This window comes from Anabrus simplex, chromosome 10 (genome assembly GCF_040414725.1).
Source record: "Anabrus simplex isolate iqAnaSimp1 chromosome 10, ASM4041472v1, whole genome shotgun sequence".
Taxonomy (NCBI): Eukaryota; Metazoa; Arthropoda; class Insecta; order Orthoptera; family Tettigoniidae; genus Anabrus; species Anabrus simplex.
Window position 1 is genome coordinate 48,927,300 of NC_090274.1, and position 19,468 is coordinate 48,946,767.

The window sequence follows — 19,468 nt, forward strand, 5'->3', positions numbered from 1 at the left end:
AATTAACCAATTAAGGTTAAAATCCCCGACCCGGCCGGGAATCGAACCCGGGACCCTCTGAACCGAAGGCCAGTACGCTGACCATTCAGCCAACGAGTCGGACATTTCACAGATAATTGACAGCCTTTAAAGACAACAGTTCTCAAGGATTCATCTTAGATCCGACTGTCAGGTTCGAGCACCGTATCGATCAGCCAGAGAAAGTCAATCTAGAAAAGATAAAATATTCAAACCCAATATCCCTTACTACAAATCTAAATACCACCTTCAGGAAATTGAAATAATGGTCGGAGCTCGCGGCACCGTACCTCGTTACTTTGTCGCCACGTGAAAGCGCTTCCAACCTCCAATGAAGCTCATCCCGAAATTGTGACTCTCGCCCTCCGAAGCTCCATCAAGATCCTCTACAGCAATGAAATGCCGCACTAATTATACTGTTTCTTTAAAATTTAGAGTTTTCTTCAATTAATAGAACTGTACAGAAATTTTAATATGTTTTACTTTGTAGTTAGTGGCAGCCTGTAAATACAAGAGGTTATTCCTAAATAAATTGAAATGAATATTATTAGTATTAGTATTAGTATTAGTATTAGTATTAGTATTAGTATTATTAAATTATGGACCTGTTGGATCACGCAGTGCTTTTATGATTCGCCTTTCTGGTCTTCCATATGGCTTTCATTTTTTCTCCGTGGGCTTCTTTCCTTCCTTCCTTCCTTCCTTCCTTCCTTCCTTCCTTCCTTCCTTCCTTCCTTCCTTCAGTTCAATTGGTCCCTGCTCTCTCTGGAACTTCATTCTCAATCAATCAATCAATCAATCAATCAATCAATCAATCAATCAATCACTGCTGCATTTAGAACAGTCGCCCTGGTGGCAGATTCCCTATCTGTTATTTTCCTAGCCTCTTCTTAAAAGATTGCAAGGAAATTGGAAATTTTTATTAACATCTCTCTTGGTAAGTTATTCCGTTCCCTAACTCCTCTTGTAAGAAACGAATATTTGCCCCAATTTGTCCTCTTGAATTCCAACTTTATCTTCCTTTCCTAATTTTAAAGACACCACTCAAACTAATCGGTCTACTAATGTCACTCCACGCCATCTCTCTACTGACAGCTCGAAACATACCACTTACTCGAGCAGCTCGTCTCCTTTCTCCCAAGTCTTCTCAGCCCACACGTTGCAGCATTTTTTGTAACGCTATTCTTTTTCGGAAATCACCGAAAACAAATCGAGCTGCTTTCTTTTGCATGGCTGTACTACTTATCTGTTTAATATTTTACGGAAAAGATTTCTGTCTACTATTTCTGATATATCTATCTGGGTTTCTCCAGGCACTTTTTGACTTATTGGATCCATGGTAGACTCTTCAGTTTTCTGCTGTATGCCATGATCACCATTCAAATGTATTATTATTAGTATATCGTGATTATTATTGGTGGAATAGAAAACACAACAGTCATGTGTATATTGTCACCGGCACTCAGCTGTAGGGAAAGTTGTTTGCGGGCTGTGCCCCGAGGTTGTGTCCAATACCGGTCGTTATATCTATTTCTGTGTATTTTGGTGACTGTAATGTTGATCATTCGGTTACAACATGATATTTTTATTACATTTCTGTGGTAATTAATTGGTTATAGAGTGGTGCATCTGTTATTTCACTAAATACACACAAACCTTTAGGTAAATATTATAGATCACATGTATGTGTTTTGCATTAATGTACACTCTGCTTCTGTACAAATGAAATTTCTGATGGCTGTCATTAATGTCAAGTAGTGGGAACTCAACTCTCTCAGGAAATTAAGGAGCGTATAATTATTTGATATGAATCTTTGAGACTATATTTCCACTTTTTAACGCTATCTTCCTCTCTCGCTTATAAGGGAACTGTTCTGATTGGACTAGAGTAATTGGAATGAAACTTGGTAGGATGTTCAACCAATATAAAACATTCTTCATTCTTTTCCAAAATTTTCTGGGGTCAGTGGTGCCATTCAGGCGGGGGTTTTAGGTGAGATCAGAGACCCTACAGCAGGGATGTCGAACCTCTGACTTCTGTGACACACCACACAACATACTAACATATTTTAATGTCTTCAACACGTGATAAGTAGATAAAAAATCTAGCAACATAGAATTTTTTAACATTACGTTCTAATAAAGAAGAACACTCATGTTCTTAAAAACCAGATCACCTCGAAAGACTAGAGATAGGAAGTTCATATTCACAGGTCGTGTGCATTAGTGTGTTCTGAAGACATGATTAGCATTTGAACTATGTCGACCCTCAGATTCAAGGTCCACATTGATATTTTGGCGCACCACCACCGACTGGTAAAATGTGCCTGCGGCTCTCGTTGTCGCTATAAACCGAAGGTAATGGATCAGTGTGACTTGAGCAGACGTGCAGGATGCCTCGTAGACGTATAAGAGAACCGTACCGTCAAATGAGTGAGTATGAAAAAGGGCGCATTATTGGCATAAGAGAAAGTGATGCATTCATCTGGCAAATTGCTGCTCGTGTGGGACGAAGTGTGTCGGCAGTGCAACGGGTGTGTACAGAATGGTTCACAGAAGGCCGTAGAACACGACGAGATGAGTTTGGTCGCACCACCCAGACAACCCCTCGAGAAGATCGGCACCTCACCTGAATGGCAGTTCAGGACAGATCTGCTTGATCCTCGGCTCTGGCGCAACTCTAGAACAGTTTAACATATCGTACACTATCAAGAGTGACAGTCCGTCGCCATTTATTACGGTCTGGGTTACCAGCGCGTCGTCCACTACTCCGCCTACCTTTGATCAATGTGCATAAACATAAACTGCAATGGTGCATGGAATGACGTCACTGGAGACACGCATGGCAGCAGATAGTGTTTTCGGACGAATCCAGGTGGTGTTTGTTTGAAAATGATGGCCGCATTTTGGTTCGCCACAGACAGGAACAATCTCATCTCATTGACTTCATTCGCACAAGACATACAACCCCAACTCAAGGCCTTATGGTGTGGGGTGCTATTGGGTACAACCACAAATCACAGTTGGTGCGTGTCCTGGACACTGTGACCAGTTTGACATACGTGAATGACATCCTGCGACCCGTAGCCATACCCTTTCTGCACGACACCCCGGACGCCATATTTCTGCTGGACAATGCGCGACCACATGTTGCTACATGAACACCTGCCTTCTTGTTGCCACAGGATGTCAGACTGTTGCCCTGGTCCGCCCGATCACCGGACTTGTCATCAACAGAAAATGTGTAGGATATGGTGAAACGACACAATGCCAACCACCGAAGATGAACTATGGAACCTGGTGAATGCAGCATGGATTGCTATACCCCAGGGCGCCATTCCCGCCGTATACACGTCTATGCCATCACGCATGGAACAAGTTATCAGTGCCGATGGATGACTCAGTCCCTACTAGGCACCAGCTGACTAAAATGCTAATTGTTTCTGCAGAACATACTAATGCACATGTCCTGTGAATATGAAGAACTTCCTATCTCTAGTCTTTCAAGTTGTTCTGTTTTTTCATGAACATGAGTATATATACCAATACATTCTATGGCCTTTTTTTACAGATTTTATTAGTTTAGAACAAAAACATGCCTTATTCATGAAATTTACCTTGTTTAGAAAATGAAGTCAAATGAGGGGTTCCATTATGATTTTATAGGGAAATAACCGATGGCACATTAGGCAGTGAGAAGTAATAAACAAGACCTTAATTAATACGCTAATCAGTAGAGGTTTGCAATACCTGGCCTATACCGACAATTCTAATTTCTGTAAATTTTTGACCCATTATCCCTCGAAGTATTGAAGATATCACTACCAAATGTTTAACAATTAAACGTCTGGATGTATTTAGTTCACTTATCTAGAATGTGGAAGGTACACAAATTGAAAACTGAGATACATTTTGTTAATATGCCCTCGTTTTTAAATAAAACGCTTTTATACAACATAGCATTAGTTATACTATTCTCAAAACACTCACTGTAGATCCATATAATCATCTCTACTATATGAATTATTTCCACGAATTTTATATTTATATCTCTGTTAGTTCCTGAGAAAATAGGGTTTGTGTCCGAAAATTTCAGTGTTGAGAAAATTGAAATTAAACGGTAATGATACGGAAACATACATCCTTATTCCTGAAGAACTGGTTAAAAGCATCCTGCTTCATAATCTGATCCTTCCTCTTCACCTTCTTCTCTTCTTTCTTTCCTCCTTGGTCATTTGCTGAGCAGAAATTTCAGTCTTCCACACTCTTAGTCGGTCAAGAGTCTCCGATGTACTTGTATTCTGTCCTGTATTTATTCCCAGCTTATCAGAACCCTTTTTTTCCAGAATTCCCAACACTGAAGGAGATCATTGCATCACACACACACCTACTAGTAATCAATAAAGTTTGTATGCCTAAGAAGAATTTTTTTTGGAATCCGAGTCCACAAAATATCGTTAACTGCCTCGTTTACACTCTGTGTCTTCCCATAAAGGCATTTCTTTAGCAAAGAATAATCACAATCAGTGCAGTCAATCTAATAAAAAATACAAAGAACAGCAAACAAAACCACAGCCTTCTAGATCATACAGTTTATGAAGTATGTATATAAATCTGAAAGGATGCAGACACCGATGTAGACATCTTGTTATGTCAAGTAAAATTAAGAATTAAATTAAAAATACACATGCGCGCACAGATTTATTACAAAAATGGTACACCAAAATGTACGAGAAAGCCCAAAATATGTATATAGATCAAGAAAAGTAATTCGATTTTTTTGAAAATACGGGGTCTGATCTCACCTTACGACCGGTCACCACATGATTCTTGAGATGAAAATCTCGACCCAGAATCGACCGGGATTCAAACCTCAGACTTCCGAGTGGGAAGCAAGCAGTAAAGCCAAAGAGCTATTCATGCCATCTCCCTTCAATTAAGACATCATGTTCTGTCATAGATGGCCTAGGCATCACTGATGGCGCGTACTAGGGAAACTAGTAGTGAGGTAGTTTCCTGTTTCTTTCCTCACTTAGCCAGAACTTGCTATTACATATCAGCCCGCCAATCCCTCTGAAATGCGTGCACTAACCGACACTTATGAGCAACTTTTTCGCACCATTCATAGTAGGGACAGGCTGCATAAGGAATGGCGTTACTAGCATAGTTCATACATCAGTCGCCTTCAACTTCATATTGTCAAAGCCGAGGATATGATTGAGACAGATCAATGAATGTAACAAACCAGAAGACATAGTACACTGATAACATAGGGGATCGCCAGCAAACTTAATAAATGGTAATGCCTATTTAGCCGTAAAATATTACAGGTTGTTTGAACTACAGATACCCAAAAATGCATGCTTATGTTTTAATACGAATAAGACGTAATAACTTTATTTTCCCACATTTGTGGGGAGTAATCAAAAAGTTTGTAAGCACGTTGGTACACTTCACCGTGGGCGCCATTATTTATTTGTAGTCTACGAATTAAATGACTCACCTGATGCTTATAATCATTTCAGGCGTTTTAAATCTCAAATGCTTCAATTATATGATAATAAAACAACCAGATCTCTAAAAATGTTTCCTGTACTTCACGTTCTTAATAAATTATTTTGCTAAAAAGTCTACAGGGGTATAATCCGACGATCGAGGAGGCCAGCCAGTAGGACCCCTCTTCCTACACAACGTGCATCTAAAATCTTGTTCAGAAATCTGGTGAACGTGAACTGAGGCACAGCCATGGTAGAATGTGAAACCTGTGGAAAAGCAAAGTTCTGGAACAAGTCGAGGAAGAAGTATCTTCTCATTGTAGTCTTTATGAAAGAGTGATGTATTGGAAGGCTTGTTGAGGGTCAGTTTCTGTAATAAAGAATTTATTATCTTTTCACCGTTTGATAAATCCATCAATAGCCAAGAACAGAATCACAGCTTTTCATTATGTTTACCTTAACTTGGAAATTTGATAAACTTAAGCAATACTTCATTCTCTCCCATGCTGCGCAACTGATATGGCCAGCATGAACTGTTCTAACACAATGATGTCTTTGTTACAGAAGAACCCACTCCACGGAACGACTCCATACGTCTGAACCCGGGATCACTCGTGACGTCAAGTGGGACATTCTACGTGGCTGTAGGCTGCGCATGCGCAATGATCATCGTGGTGATTGCCGTAACGTCCATTGTGTACGTCAAGAGCAAGAAGGCGCGGACACAGGAGTCTCTACAGTAAGTAATATGTAACAAATTATTAAAATAATGTCAGTATCTTACTTACGTCATACTTCAGGAAGATTTGATTAAATCTGTATGTATTTGAGTTTTGGTGTCGGAGACATTAGCTGAGAATACCACGAATAATAATAATAATAATTATTATTATTATTATTATTATTATTATTATTATTATTATTATTATTATTATTATTATTATTATTATTATTATTATTATTATTATTATAAAGTCATCGGTCCATAGACAGGTTTGATGCACCTCTTTATGCCACCCTGTCCTGTGCTAATCTCTTCATTTCTACGTAACTACTGCATCCTACATCGTTCCTAATTTACTTGCCCTTTTTATAGCGTGGTCTAACTCTGTCGTTCTTACCCCTTACACTTTCCTCAAAAACCAGTTGAACAGTCCTCGGTGTCTTACGAATGTGTCCTATCATTATCTCTCTTCTTTTCGTCAAATATAGCGAAATTGTTCTCCTCGCACCAATTCTATTCAGTATATCCTCACTCGTGATTCAATCCATCTCACCTCCTGCATTATTCTGTAACACCACATTTCAAAAGCTTATATTCTCTTTCTTTCTTAGCTAGTTATCGTCCATGTTTCACTTCCATACAATGCCATGCTCCAGACGAAAGTCTTCAAAAACATCTTTCTAATTCAACAATAATAATAATAATTTAAACAATTACAACCCAGTAACTACTTCATCGGGTTTCAGAGACACCGAGGTGCCGGAAGTTTGTCCTGCAGGAATTCTTATAAGTGCCATTAAATCTACCGACATGAGGCTAACGTATCTGAGCACCTTCAAGTACAACCGGACTGAGCCAGTATCGAATCTGCCAAGCAGAGTAGCTCGGACAGTAATGGACTCTGCCCGGTAAACCAGGAAGAGACAGAATTAGTACCAAATGGGATAAACAGGCATCCTGGGAAATAAAGTAATTAATTTAGTGTCGCAGTGGTACCCTATAACCGAGAGTTTGCACCACAGACTGTTACCGAGACAGTTATTCGCTAGTCCAAGCAAGAGGCAGTTGTGTGCATATAGTATACGTAGAACTACGGTGTCTGTTGTGAAGAGGAGCTGAATGTCAGCGGTGGAACTTGAGAATGTCGTAGTCTGAGCCACGGAAAAATTTCAAGGTAAATCCGCTAGCGAAACGTTTGAGATGATCAAGTCGAAATCGGTCAGATCACCACGACGGGAAAAAGTCGCGAAAAGACAGGTCAAAGACTATGTGATCCTTGAACTGTTAGCGCCAGTCCACGAACATAATTATTAACTGTAATACGCACAAAGGTGTACACTATGTTCCCTACACTGTAAGCGCCAGTCCAGTAAGTGTACATGAGGGTACGCTGTATTGCCTACACTGTAGGCGTCAGTCTACGAACATATTGACTAATACGTACAAATGTGTACGCTGTGTTGCCTGCACTGTAGGCGCTAGACCACGAACTTATTGAAGCATTATTACTAAAGGCTCGTTTAACTGATGTAGCGTTATTATCTGCAACTCACAAAGTCCTATAACATAAAAATCCAATAAGTAACGGAGGAATAATTTTATTTAAATGTACAGTATGAGTTCTTGCAACTCACCCTAAGTGTTAAAGATTTCAACACGATGTCGTCAGTAGCCATCTACTCCCTTATTGTATAATGTAATAACCACTGGCTTGCATTACCGCTTACATCAATGAAACGAAGCAAAATTAATTGCAAAATTCCTAGACTTACATCAGGAACAGAGAAAGATTTTTCTGTCACTGATACTAGCTTTTACTGAACAAATTACCAACCTCTCAGACATAAATTACGAATAAAATATATGTTGGGCCTACTCACCAAAATATTTGTCCCAATAACCTTGAACGACACCTTCAAATGAACTAATAAGAACGGTACTGAGGGTAATACGTACTAGCCTCACGCAGCTATCGCTAACATCCGCGCGCGCACAATCACTTTGCCTCGAATCTGAAATTTACAAATTTCCAGCTCAGGGCTACTTTACACACACACATAAATTTGGAAGGATGTCGGCTGCATCCTGTACCATTACACATAAAAATAATTCAACGACGCTATTCGTAAACGAGCACCAAAATACTTAGGAAATTGTGATACTTTGAGCTTGCGCTCCGCTAAATAAAAGTATTGGTGTCGACAGCTTACAAATGGAACAGAGCAAAATTCATTGAAAAATTCCTAGATTGTTACTTCATAAATAGATAAGGATATTTCTGTCACTGATGCGAGTTTTTTAAAAAGTCGCTAGGTGTCCAACACGAGAGAAAGAAGAATATCCTGTCGTTAAAAGGAATAATAGTCGCCAACACAGTGACAAAATCGCTATATTGTAACGCACGTTGGTGTCTACATTGTGCTTGCCATATGTTATGCTCTAGTGGATGAAATCGAATCGTTGCGTCACGTAGCCACAAGCACTCTCTCAGCCCTTAACAACACATACAAACCCAAGTCAAAAAGTTTTCCGTAGAGTGTCTTATGTACGGATACGGTGCCCGTGAGATCTGGCTCAACAACTCAGACAAGCGCCGTAAGAGCGCACGACTGTCTGCGCGCGCGTACAGATGGAGGCAAAATAAGATCTGCATAATATTTTCTAGAATTGTAAATTTAATATAAACTGTTCTTGAGGGGGAAAATCTCATTCTTTCTTTATTACATTAATGGTGCCACGGCACAACGACACTACCTCACGAGCTGGCCCTGATAATAGCTACAAAGATACACAAATATGGAACTTTCCCCAGACATACACTTACCCCACGTCACCTTATATTTATATTATACAGCACTCCTGCATTTGTGAATTTCTGCGGACATTTTAGAGCACCCACTATTACGGGGCGGTCAGTAAAAGCAGGTGGTGACGAGATTTCATTTACATAGTAATCATACCATAGTGGTAGGCCAAGCGGAAGTCGGCGTCATCTCAAGGGACGCTAATGCATCATTAGCGGCCGTCCTAATGTGACGCGATACGACGCCGACCGACGCTGATTGCACAGTGTCCCCATTCTCTCTCTCTCTCTCTCTCTCTCTCTCTCTCTCTACTCGGGACAAATTCAGACAGGGCTAGAAATAATTTACTGATGTAGACAACAAGAACACACAAGAAGTGAACGTAACGAATATAAACTGAGTTTAATCTTGCGGGAAGCGTGCTCAATCTGGAGCAGAGCAGGACTGCATTTTGTTTTTGTGGATTGTACCGAACTAATATTACTGGAGTTAGTAAATAAGAAACCGAGCTCGATAGCTGCAGTCGCTTAAGTGCGGCCAGTGTCCAGCATTCGGGAGATAGTTGGTTCGAACCCCACCGTCGGCAGACCTGGAGATCGTTTTCCGTGCTTACCCATTTTCACAGCCGGCATATGCTGAGTCTCTTCCTTCCAACTCCTAGCCCTTTCCTCTCCCATCGTCGCCGTAAGACCTATGTGTGTCACTGCGACGTAAAGCAACTTGTAAAAAAAAAAAAAGAAACAAAAAACAAAAAAATTCGGAAAAATTTATAAAGGACAACACCAAGTGCTCTGCATTCGAGAGACGTGTGGGTTCATACCCCACCGTCAGCTGCCCTGAGAATGGTTTTCTGTGGTTCCCCATTTTAATTTACAGGCAAATACAGAGACAGTTCCCTCTCACAAACCACAGCTAATTCCTCCTAATTTCATGGACCTCGTCTCATTCGCGACCGCGTATTAAGAAACGGGAACAATGGGTAAATGAAATGGAGTATCGGCGAGCTGCGCTTCTATGAGGATGGAATTAACGAATTAAGGTTAAAATCCCCGACTCGGCCGGGAATCGAACCGCTGATCGTCTGGACCAAAGGCCAGAACGCTAACCATTTAGCCATAGAGCCGGACGACTCGTGTCCTCATCCCGAGGTGATGCAGCTTTTTTCAGGCACAATGGAGGTGAGCACCATGTACCATTAATTTTCTGGCAGTACCGGGAATCGAACCCGGACCCCCAAGGATGACAGTTAATGGTGCTAATCGTTACGCTACGGTGGCGGACGACTAAAGGATAGACAAAGGAGAACAATTCTTTACTCTCTCAGCGAGAGTCCTGTAACGAGAAGATAATTTTTAATCCGTGCAGACCATGAAAGCACCTGAAGGAGTAGATGTTAAGGGCTTCCACTTTTCATATACTCGGTGGTTAGCTTAATATCCAGCCAACGTTTCCCCCTCCTCCATTAATTAACCTCTTCGGAAGCGGAAATCCCGTTTCAATAAAGAGGCCTGGTGAAAGTCACTTGTAGGTGACCCTGCTCGTCTGTGATGATGGGATCCCACCCATGATGAATTCCAATGTCGAATGGCACACACCCCAGTTTTTGAACCATCGGAATTAACTAGTAAAGGTTAAAATTCCCAGATACTGCCAGGAATCGAACCGGGGACCCCTCGCACCAAAGTCCAGCAGATTCTCACGGTTGTAAAGAAAATAATTATAATGTGAAAAATTAATTTTCCGGAAGGAAACGGTAACTAATTTAATTACTGCGAATACGAAATTATTCAAGGAGGCTCTCTCAGTGGCACCGAGCTCGTTAGCTGCAGTCGCTTAAGTGCGGCCAGTGTCCAGCATTCGGGAGATAGTAGGTTCGAACCCCACTGTCGGCAGGCCTGAAAATGGTTTTCCGTTTTCACACCAGGCAAATGCTGGGACTGTACCTTAATAAGGCGACGGTCGTTTATTTTCCACTCCTAGTCCTTTCCTGTCCTATCGTCGCCATAAGATCTATCTGTGTCGGTGCGACGTAGAACAACTTGTAAACAAAGTTTGGCAATGGAACTGATGATCCCACTGCCACACCGGAGCGAAACGTTGGTAATTTAGGGTTGAGAAAGTATAAACATAAAATCTAAACCCCTTGGCACAACAGCCACGAAGGGCCATGGCCTACCAAGCGATGGCTGTTCAGCCCGAAGCCTAGCAGATTACTGGGTATGGTATGGTCGGCACGACGAATCCTCTCAGCCGTTATTCTTGGCTTTCTAGACCAGGGTCGCTATCTCACCGTCAGATAGCTCCTCAATTCTAATCACGTAGGCTGAGTGGATTTCAAAGCAGCCCTCAGATCCAAGTAAACATCCCTGATCTGGCCGGGAATCGAACCCGGGGCGTTCGGGAAAGAGGCAGGCACGCTGCACCTACACCCCGCAGCCAGCATCAAACATCTCCCTTGATGAATTATTTCAATATCTAATTCCTTTTCTCATAAATAAATATTTGACTCCAATATGTCCTCTTAAATTCCACCTTTATCTTCATTCTATGATCTTTCGTACTGTGGAAAGCTCCACTCAAGCTTAATCATTTACTAATGTCATTCCACTTAGGCGAGAAGCTCGTCTCCTTTCTCCCAAGTCTTCCCAGCCCAAGGTTTGCAACATTGCCCAGAACAAATAGTACTGCTTTCCTCTCAAATGACTGAGCCGGAATCCGACCCCGCAACTTTCGTCACAGCATGCGAGAAGAAATCGCACCTCTACCTCCTAAAGGGCAGTGTCCTGGAGCGTGAGACTTTTGGTCGAGGGATACAACTGGAGATGAGGACCAGTAACTCGCCCAGGTGGCCTCACTTGTTATGCTGAACAGGAGCCTTGTGGAGGGATGGGAAGATCGGAAGGGATAGGCTAGGAAGAGGGAAGGAAGCGGTCGTGACCTTAAATTAGATACCATCCCGGTATTTATCTGGAGGAGAAGTGGAAAACTACGCAAAACCACTTTGAGGTTGGCTGAGGTGGGAATCGAAACCCCTCTACTCAGTTGACCTCCCGAGGCTGAGTGGACCCTATTCCAGCCCTCGTACCACTTTTCAAATTTCGTGGCACAGCCGGAAATCGAACCAAAGCCTCCAGGGGTGGCAGTTAATCACATTAACCACTACACCTCAGAGGCAGACACTAATGTAGTTTCAATTTTAAATTCCATTGTAACTAACACACATCACTCACCTTGAATATGTTCGAATTCTTACATTTTGAATGTAATGCGTATGTCCAATGTATACAGCCCCTTAATGTGAGCATTGCTCATTGGAGACTTTCATGAATAAATATAAATAATAATAATAATAATAATAATAATAATAATAATAATAATAATAATAATATATGTACCGACATGAGTCGGATTCATTTGAGCCTTTTCACTACCACCGGACTGAGCCGGAATGGAGTCCGCCTTCTTGGGTTCAGAACGAGAGCGCTCTACGGTTTGAGCCTCTCAGCCCCGTGGTGACCTACCTGTTTGACTAATGACCGACAAGCAAGTACTAACGCAAGAACATAGCCCAGTACAAGAGTACAGATATAACTTGAAGTGCAAAGGCTAGTCTTAGACCAACTACTTCCACTCCTCCGTAAATGATAAGTTATGAGAAACCTTCCTAAACCCACCAGACAATCCCATATCTCCTTTCGGCACTGGTTACGCTGTCGCGGTCATACCAAAACATCACCGGCGCCAGACCACTGCCGCTCAAGCGCCACTATCACCCCCGGTCCGTGATTGGCGCCAAAGAAAACTTCAATCGTGAGGAAATATTTACGTGGTCCACAGCTGGCCAAAATCGATAAAAGAATTATTATTATTATTATTATTATTATTATTATTATTATTATTATTATTATTATTATTATTATTATTTGTTTACAGCTCCAGCATTTACCTGGCGTGAAAATGGGAAACGACGGAAAATCATCTTCAGGGCTGCCGTTGGTAGGATTTGAACCACTATCTCCCGAATGCGAACTCACAGCTCAGCGACCTTAACCGCAAGGAATAATAATAATAATAATAATAATAATAATAATAGTAATACCACCGAGCGGAGTGGCCGAGCGTGCTTAACGAGCTAGGACTGTGGAGCAAATGGGTTCGAACCCCACCGTCGGTAGGCCTGAGAATGGTTGTCTGTGGCTTCCCATTTTCACATCCAGGCAAACGTCGGGACAATTCCTATATTTATTCTACCTCTTTGTCCAGTTTCGTCCACACGTCAGAAGCCACGTGCAGACTTATCAAGATGGCCTCGCAAAGCCCATTTAAATTCACCCGCGAAGCGATCTGATTGGCTAACTTCAGCAGCTGATCAAATGACAACTCCGCGAGATATCTTAATTATTTCTTTCAAATTATATTAAGTGTGTCCAACTCACTAACTCTCATATCCTCGGTTCACGCTGTTTCCGACTACTCTGTATGAAGTTTTACCAAATGAATAACAGGACTTTTCTTTTTCTTAGTGGAATTTTTGTCATTTCCATCCAATAAATTGTAGCTTGCATGCTTCATCGCCGTATAATTTTACATTGTTAACACATGTCAGTTTTCTTTTAATGTGTCCGACTCAATGGCTAAATGGTTAGCATGCTGGCCTTTGAACACAGGCGCCCCGGTTTCGATTCCCGGCAGGATCGGGAATTTAAACGATTATTGGTTAATTTTGCTGGCACAGGCCTGGGGGTATGTGCCGTCTCATCATCATTTCATCGTCATCACGACGTGGAGGTCGCCTATGGGCTTCAAATCAAAAGACCTGCATCAGGCGAGCCGAACATGTTCTCGGACACTCCCGGCACTAAAAGCTATACGCTATTTAATTTTTTTGGATGTGTCTACTGTCGAGCGCACTATAAATCAAACCCGAATAATTTTTAAAAGGTCGGTTTTTCTAGCGAATGCAGTGTCGTCTTATTCTTCTTCTTTCATTTTTCCCGAATACGGACCACTTCCTCTGTTTCTGGGCTTTAATCCTAACCCAATTCTCCTTCATCCCTTCACTCTGCAATCTCCTCCTTCCTTCTGTCAATGGAACTTGGGTACGGAATCTAACATTTTCTTGAAACATCTTCGTGACTTTGATCCTCAACTTGTAAGCATCTCTGTTGCTGATTTCCGCTCCTTGTATTCCCATTTCTTCCAGGTCCTTCCTGACCACCTGATACCAGCGTACCTGAGCTTTCCTGATCTCAAAAAATCCTATCTAATTGGTCAGCCTTCTCGGGTTCATTCTGTAGATATGTTCAGAGAACATGACTCTCCTCTTCCGGATAGTACCTGAGATCTTTTCCATCCTGAGATACAATTATTCCTTTCTTTCTTTCTTTCTTTCTTTCTTTCTTTCTTTCTTTCTTTCTTTCTTTCTTTCTTTCTTTCTTTGGGTCACAGTATCTTCCTCAGAATATTTCTCTCCACTAGTTCCAACTTCTTGACCAATCCTGTTTTTATCACGTTCAAACATTCAGCTGCATATAAATCCTCCGGGCGGATGACTGTCTTTTTCTTATACTGCACTCCAACTTTTCTTGAATGGTGCGAAGAGAGCTTCGTAGTCACAATCAAATGTCACTGGACACTGTCCCGTGCCTGGTGTGCATTGAGCGGTACAAGTGATTCGAAGTGTTAAATAGGAAAAAGGATTAAATTCGATATCAAATTACTGCCTCTAAAGCACGGACAGTTGAAGAAGGGAACTTGCTAATTCTGCTAGACGTTGGACATTCCACCGGGAACAAAAGGTTGCTACAAACAGAATTGCGTGACATATTGTGCCGTTTGAAGTGAACGAGAGAGAAAGTGATAGCCGGCCAATAAGTTTTAGATTGCTGGTCGTTGCAAGCAGACAGAGGGAAAGACGAAACTTTTTACTTCCATCGCTAGCTACATTCTTTCCTTCCTCACGAAAGAACCTGTGTCAGGAGCAAAGCAACACCATTCTGTCTTGCTTCCAGTTTCCGATGGACACACACACACACAACGTAGATTTTTTTTTCTTTTTGCTATTAAAGTGGGCAGATTTATTGCGGAGCTCTGGGGTTAGCTATTTCTTTTTTACTTTGAAGTGCTGTGTGGGCTGGTGGAAAATGGCCCGTACTTCTGCGAATTAACGATGTGTCATGATCACAACCTTGAACGTATGCACTTACAAACCAAGATTCTCGAAATTCAGATCATCCGTCATTTATGTCTATTTGAATCAACTTTTTTTACGATACATTCGTTATATATTGCAGAATTCCTGTTCGTTCAATAGCAAATATGTGAAGTGAGTCCTAACAAGCAATAAGGGCAAATGTAACAGTAAGAGAATGGTAGTAGAATTATGTATAGGAGGGAAGAAATAATATGTCTGCTACTGTGGTGTAGTGGTTAGTGTGATTAGCTGCCACTCCCAGAGGCGTGGGTTCGATTCCCGACTCTGCCATGAAATTTGAAAAGCTGTATGAGGGCTGGATCGCGGTCTACTCAGTCTCTGGAGGTCAATTGAGTAGAGGGGCCTTCGATTCCCACTTCAGCCATCCTAGAGGTAGTTTTCCAGTTCTCTTCCTCCAAGAAAATACCGGGATGGAACCCTCTTCCTTTCCTCTTCCTTGTCTATCCCCCACTAGGCCCCTATTGAGCATAACAGGTGAGGCCACATGGGGGAGGTATTGGTCTTCCTCCCCAGTTGTATCCACTCGACCCAGGACACTGCCCTTGAGGCGGTAGAGGTGGGATGGCTCACTGAATCTGAGGGGAAAATCAACCCTTGAGGGTAAACGGAACAAGAAAGAAAGAAAGAAAGAAAGAAAGAAAGAAAGAAAGAAAGAAAGAAAGGAAAATGATCACAAAACTGAAATTAATACCACAGGAAGAGAAGAAGAAGAAGATAAGTTTATTTCTATCAATTATAGGAATATGATGTGATCTAGTGGCTGAATTAGAGTACTTTTAGGTGACAACTGAAGTTGACAAAACGCTGATAAGTCACTCGGCATAGCGATGTGAAATATTGCTGTACCAGGAACAAGTCCAGGTGAAACAGGAAAACAAGTTCATGTGGGCACAGAGAACAGGAATATTTGACACTTTGCTGCAAAATCTCACACAAGGTAGGAGGAGATTTAAAAGGAAAAAGTTGGAAGAGGGAAGAAGCATTGGATAGACATTTATGGAAGAGAAGAATCCAACAAAGTAACGCAGCAAGCAAGGCCGAGATAAAGAAAAAAAAAAAAACAAGATCATCACAAAATCTCATGTGTGCTTTTAGAGTCTATAAAAATTTTGTTTGATTGAAATTTAATTCAGGATGATGACATTCCTAATTAAAATAACTTCAAAATTGTTCTTGTATTTTGTGCGCGAGGCGAAACGATTTTCCTTCCGAGTGTGATACGAGAGAAACCCGCTCCGTGTAAACCTGGAGTTATGTGAGGCCTGGAATTACCTGTCTGCAGTTAGCTTGTGTTTACTGAATTAGTTCAGTGGCTAGCGTACCTGATATCACGCGCTCTTAACTCAGACTGATGGCCAACCTCCCGCTGACACTTCAAATCTACACAGCGCGAGTTCTCTCTCACGAGAACACTTCCATGGAGGAAACACTGTGCTTATTTAATTAAATCCTTCCTCGTGAGGAAGTAGTATTCTGTTTCGAGACTGCCTTCGAGTTCAAGACCTACCTTAATAGCCAAATGAGATAGCTCAAGTTGTGTGAGGAGACTGTAAAGTTTAATTTCAGTGGTTCGATCGCTATTGACGGACATAAGCAAACAGCAACAATAACACGTATGAACTCGTAGAGATTGACCAACCGGATCTTTTCCCACTTTGTAAACAAGGTTAATCTGGTTCTCTGAAGTCGAAAAAGACCTTCAATAATAGGGATCACACATGAAGACATCCAGGAACGTGTTCCCCTCCAGGAGAAATTTCGAGCATACCAGCGATTCCAAAGAAAGCCGAAACTAAAAACAGGCAAGAAGTGGACTGATTTTTTTAAATTTTTAATTTCGTGTAGCTATTTCTAGTCGAGTGCAACCCTTGTAAGGCAGACCCTCCAATGAGGGTGGGCGGCATCTGCCATGTGTAGGTAACTGCGTGTTATTGTGGTGGAGGATATTGTTATGTGTGGTGTGTGAGTTGCAGGGATGTTGGGGACGACACAAACACCCACCCCTCGGGCCAATTGAATTAACCAAATGAAGGTTAAAATCCCCGACCCGGCCAAGAATCGAACCCGGGACACTCTGAACCGAAGGCCAGTACGCTGACCATTCAGCCAACGAGTCGGACAGTGGACTGATGAAAGAAAGCAATCTCACAGAAATCGAATTCGGGATAAAGTTTACTGGAAAGAATTAAAGTCCAAGGATCCAAACGGTTTAAATAACGTGGTCCATAGCCGACCGAAACGTAGCAGAAGAAGAAGAAGAAGAAGAAGAAGAAGAAGAAGAAGAAGTAATAATAATATTATTATTATTAATAATAATAATAATAAAACGTCCAAATGTTTCAAGATAAATGCAAGTGTAACGCAAGGCGATGGTTTAATAATAATAATAAAGTTATTTGCTTTACGTCCTACTAACTACTTTTACGGTTTACGGAGACGCCGAGGTGCCGGAATTTAGTTCCGAAGGAATTCTTTTACGTGCCAGTAAATCTACTGACACGAGGCAGACGTATTAGAGCACCTTCAAATACCACCGAACTGAGCCACGATCGAACCTTCCATGCTGGGGCCAGAGGGCCAGCGCCACAACCGTTTTTTATGGAGAAAAGGTATTGAAATAAATTGCCTGACATATTCATAAATGATTTCACTGTACTTTTTAGAAAAACCTAACAAATGCAGGAATACAAATCAGTCTTTTGGAAGAAATAGCCATCTAAACAGGTTCGGCAGTCTCTGTGTAGAAAAACCAAATTTATCACAAACATAAAAATTGCTCCAAAATTGTTAATGACTTATATTGGTCGTATCGACAAAGTAAATAAATTAAAAGAACTGGGTGAAATAATTTTAAAAAATGCTCAGAAAAGTGTGCTATAGAAGAAAGGATACGCAAGATGGAGAGGACATACATATGGAATTACTAAGAATTTTTACATTAAAACGTGCTTATCCAAATTTCTTTTAAAAATAAGACACTATGATACGGTAGTGAGACCAAAACGTCTATACGCGACCGAATTAAATGAATTAGATAAACCTGAAGTATTAAAGAAGAACAATTATAAAAATCTGGGTACAATTAAAAGTACATAACTGTGAAAATTAAGAAGTAATAAGGAATCTATCAGACATAGAAAATATAACACAAACGATAAGGAAAAAAGGACAGTTATTTTTGGGTGTATCTTTAGATGGACGATGACAGGTTAACAAAAAAAAGGTATGCAAAATATCTTCTCGTGAAAAGTCAACAACAACCTAGATTCAAGAAGTCAGAAAATACATACGAGAAGAAGAAATCAAAGGAGGTATTTTTATAAATAAAGTGTTTAATGTGAAAGGATTCCAAGGCAAAATGATAAAGAAAGCTGGTAAAAAGTGTTCTGAGGAGAGAAAGAATAAACGCAGAGAAAATATGGAATATTGGAAAAAATGAAGAGGAAAATATCGAAGGCTAGGGAGTTGAAATTATCACGTGGTAAAAATTAAAATGCATTATTAATTTTGAGTGAAATTCTAAGTCACTGCGTTGTTGTTGTTGTTGTTGTTGTTGTTGTTTTACACTACTCCAGAGCCGTCCGGCTCCATGGCTAAATGGTTAGCGTGCTGGCCTTGTGTCACAGGGGTCCCGGGTTCGATTCCCAGCTGGGTCGGGAATTTTAATCATCATTGGTTAATTTCTCTGGCATGGGGGCTGGGTGTATGTGTCGTCTTCATCATCATCATCATCATCATCATCATCACGACGCGCAGGTCGCCTACGGGTGTCAAATCGAAAGACCTGTACCTGGCGAGCGGAACATGTCCTCGGACACTCCCGGCACTAAAAGCCATACGCCATTTCATTTTACTCCAGAGTCGTTTGTAATTGTTTTCTTGCTTTAATGAACCCCTTTGTTACTCTTCATTTCTCATCGTGAAATATCTTTTTCAGATATAATTTTTCTAATATTTGGTTTTGTTGTATTTTTCTTGTTGTTATGTAATATGTTTAAATTTTATTTCCTTGTCATACACTGTAAGTAAGCATTTCCTCCGGGACATCTCCTATTTATAACGTATTTGCCAATTATAAATAATAGAGGACCTAACGCGGATCCTTGGTGAAGCTAAGCCTTTATCTAAGGCGTCCTTCACAATTTTAAAATTGTACACTTTGGTGTCAAATTTCAAAATGGTCAACAAATTGTTTTCAATCCTGGTTTGTTCA

General features: G+C 41.1%; 1 protein-coding gene across 1 annotated transcript in view; it reads left to right on the forward strand.

The window, feature by feature from the left end:
* Drl-2 (Derailed 2) overlaps positions 1–19,468 on the forward strand; it is a 942,221-nt gene that overhangs the window by 723,750 nt on the left and 199,003 nt on the right. The window contains exon 7 of the mRNA XM_068229325.1: positions 6,078–6,252. Within this exon, the coding sequence (XP_068085426.1) occupies positions 6,078–6,252 (175 nt within the window). The remainder of the gene's footprint in view (positions 1–6,077; positions 6,253–19,468) is intronic.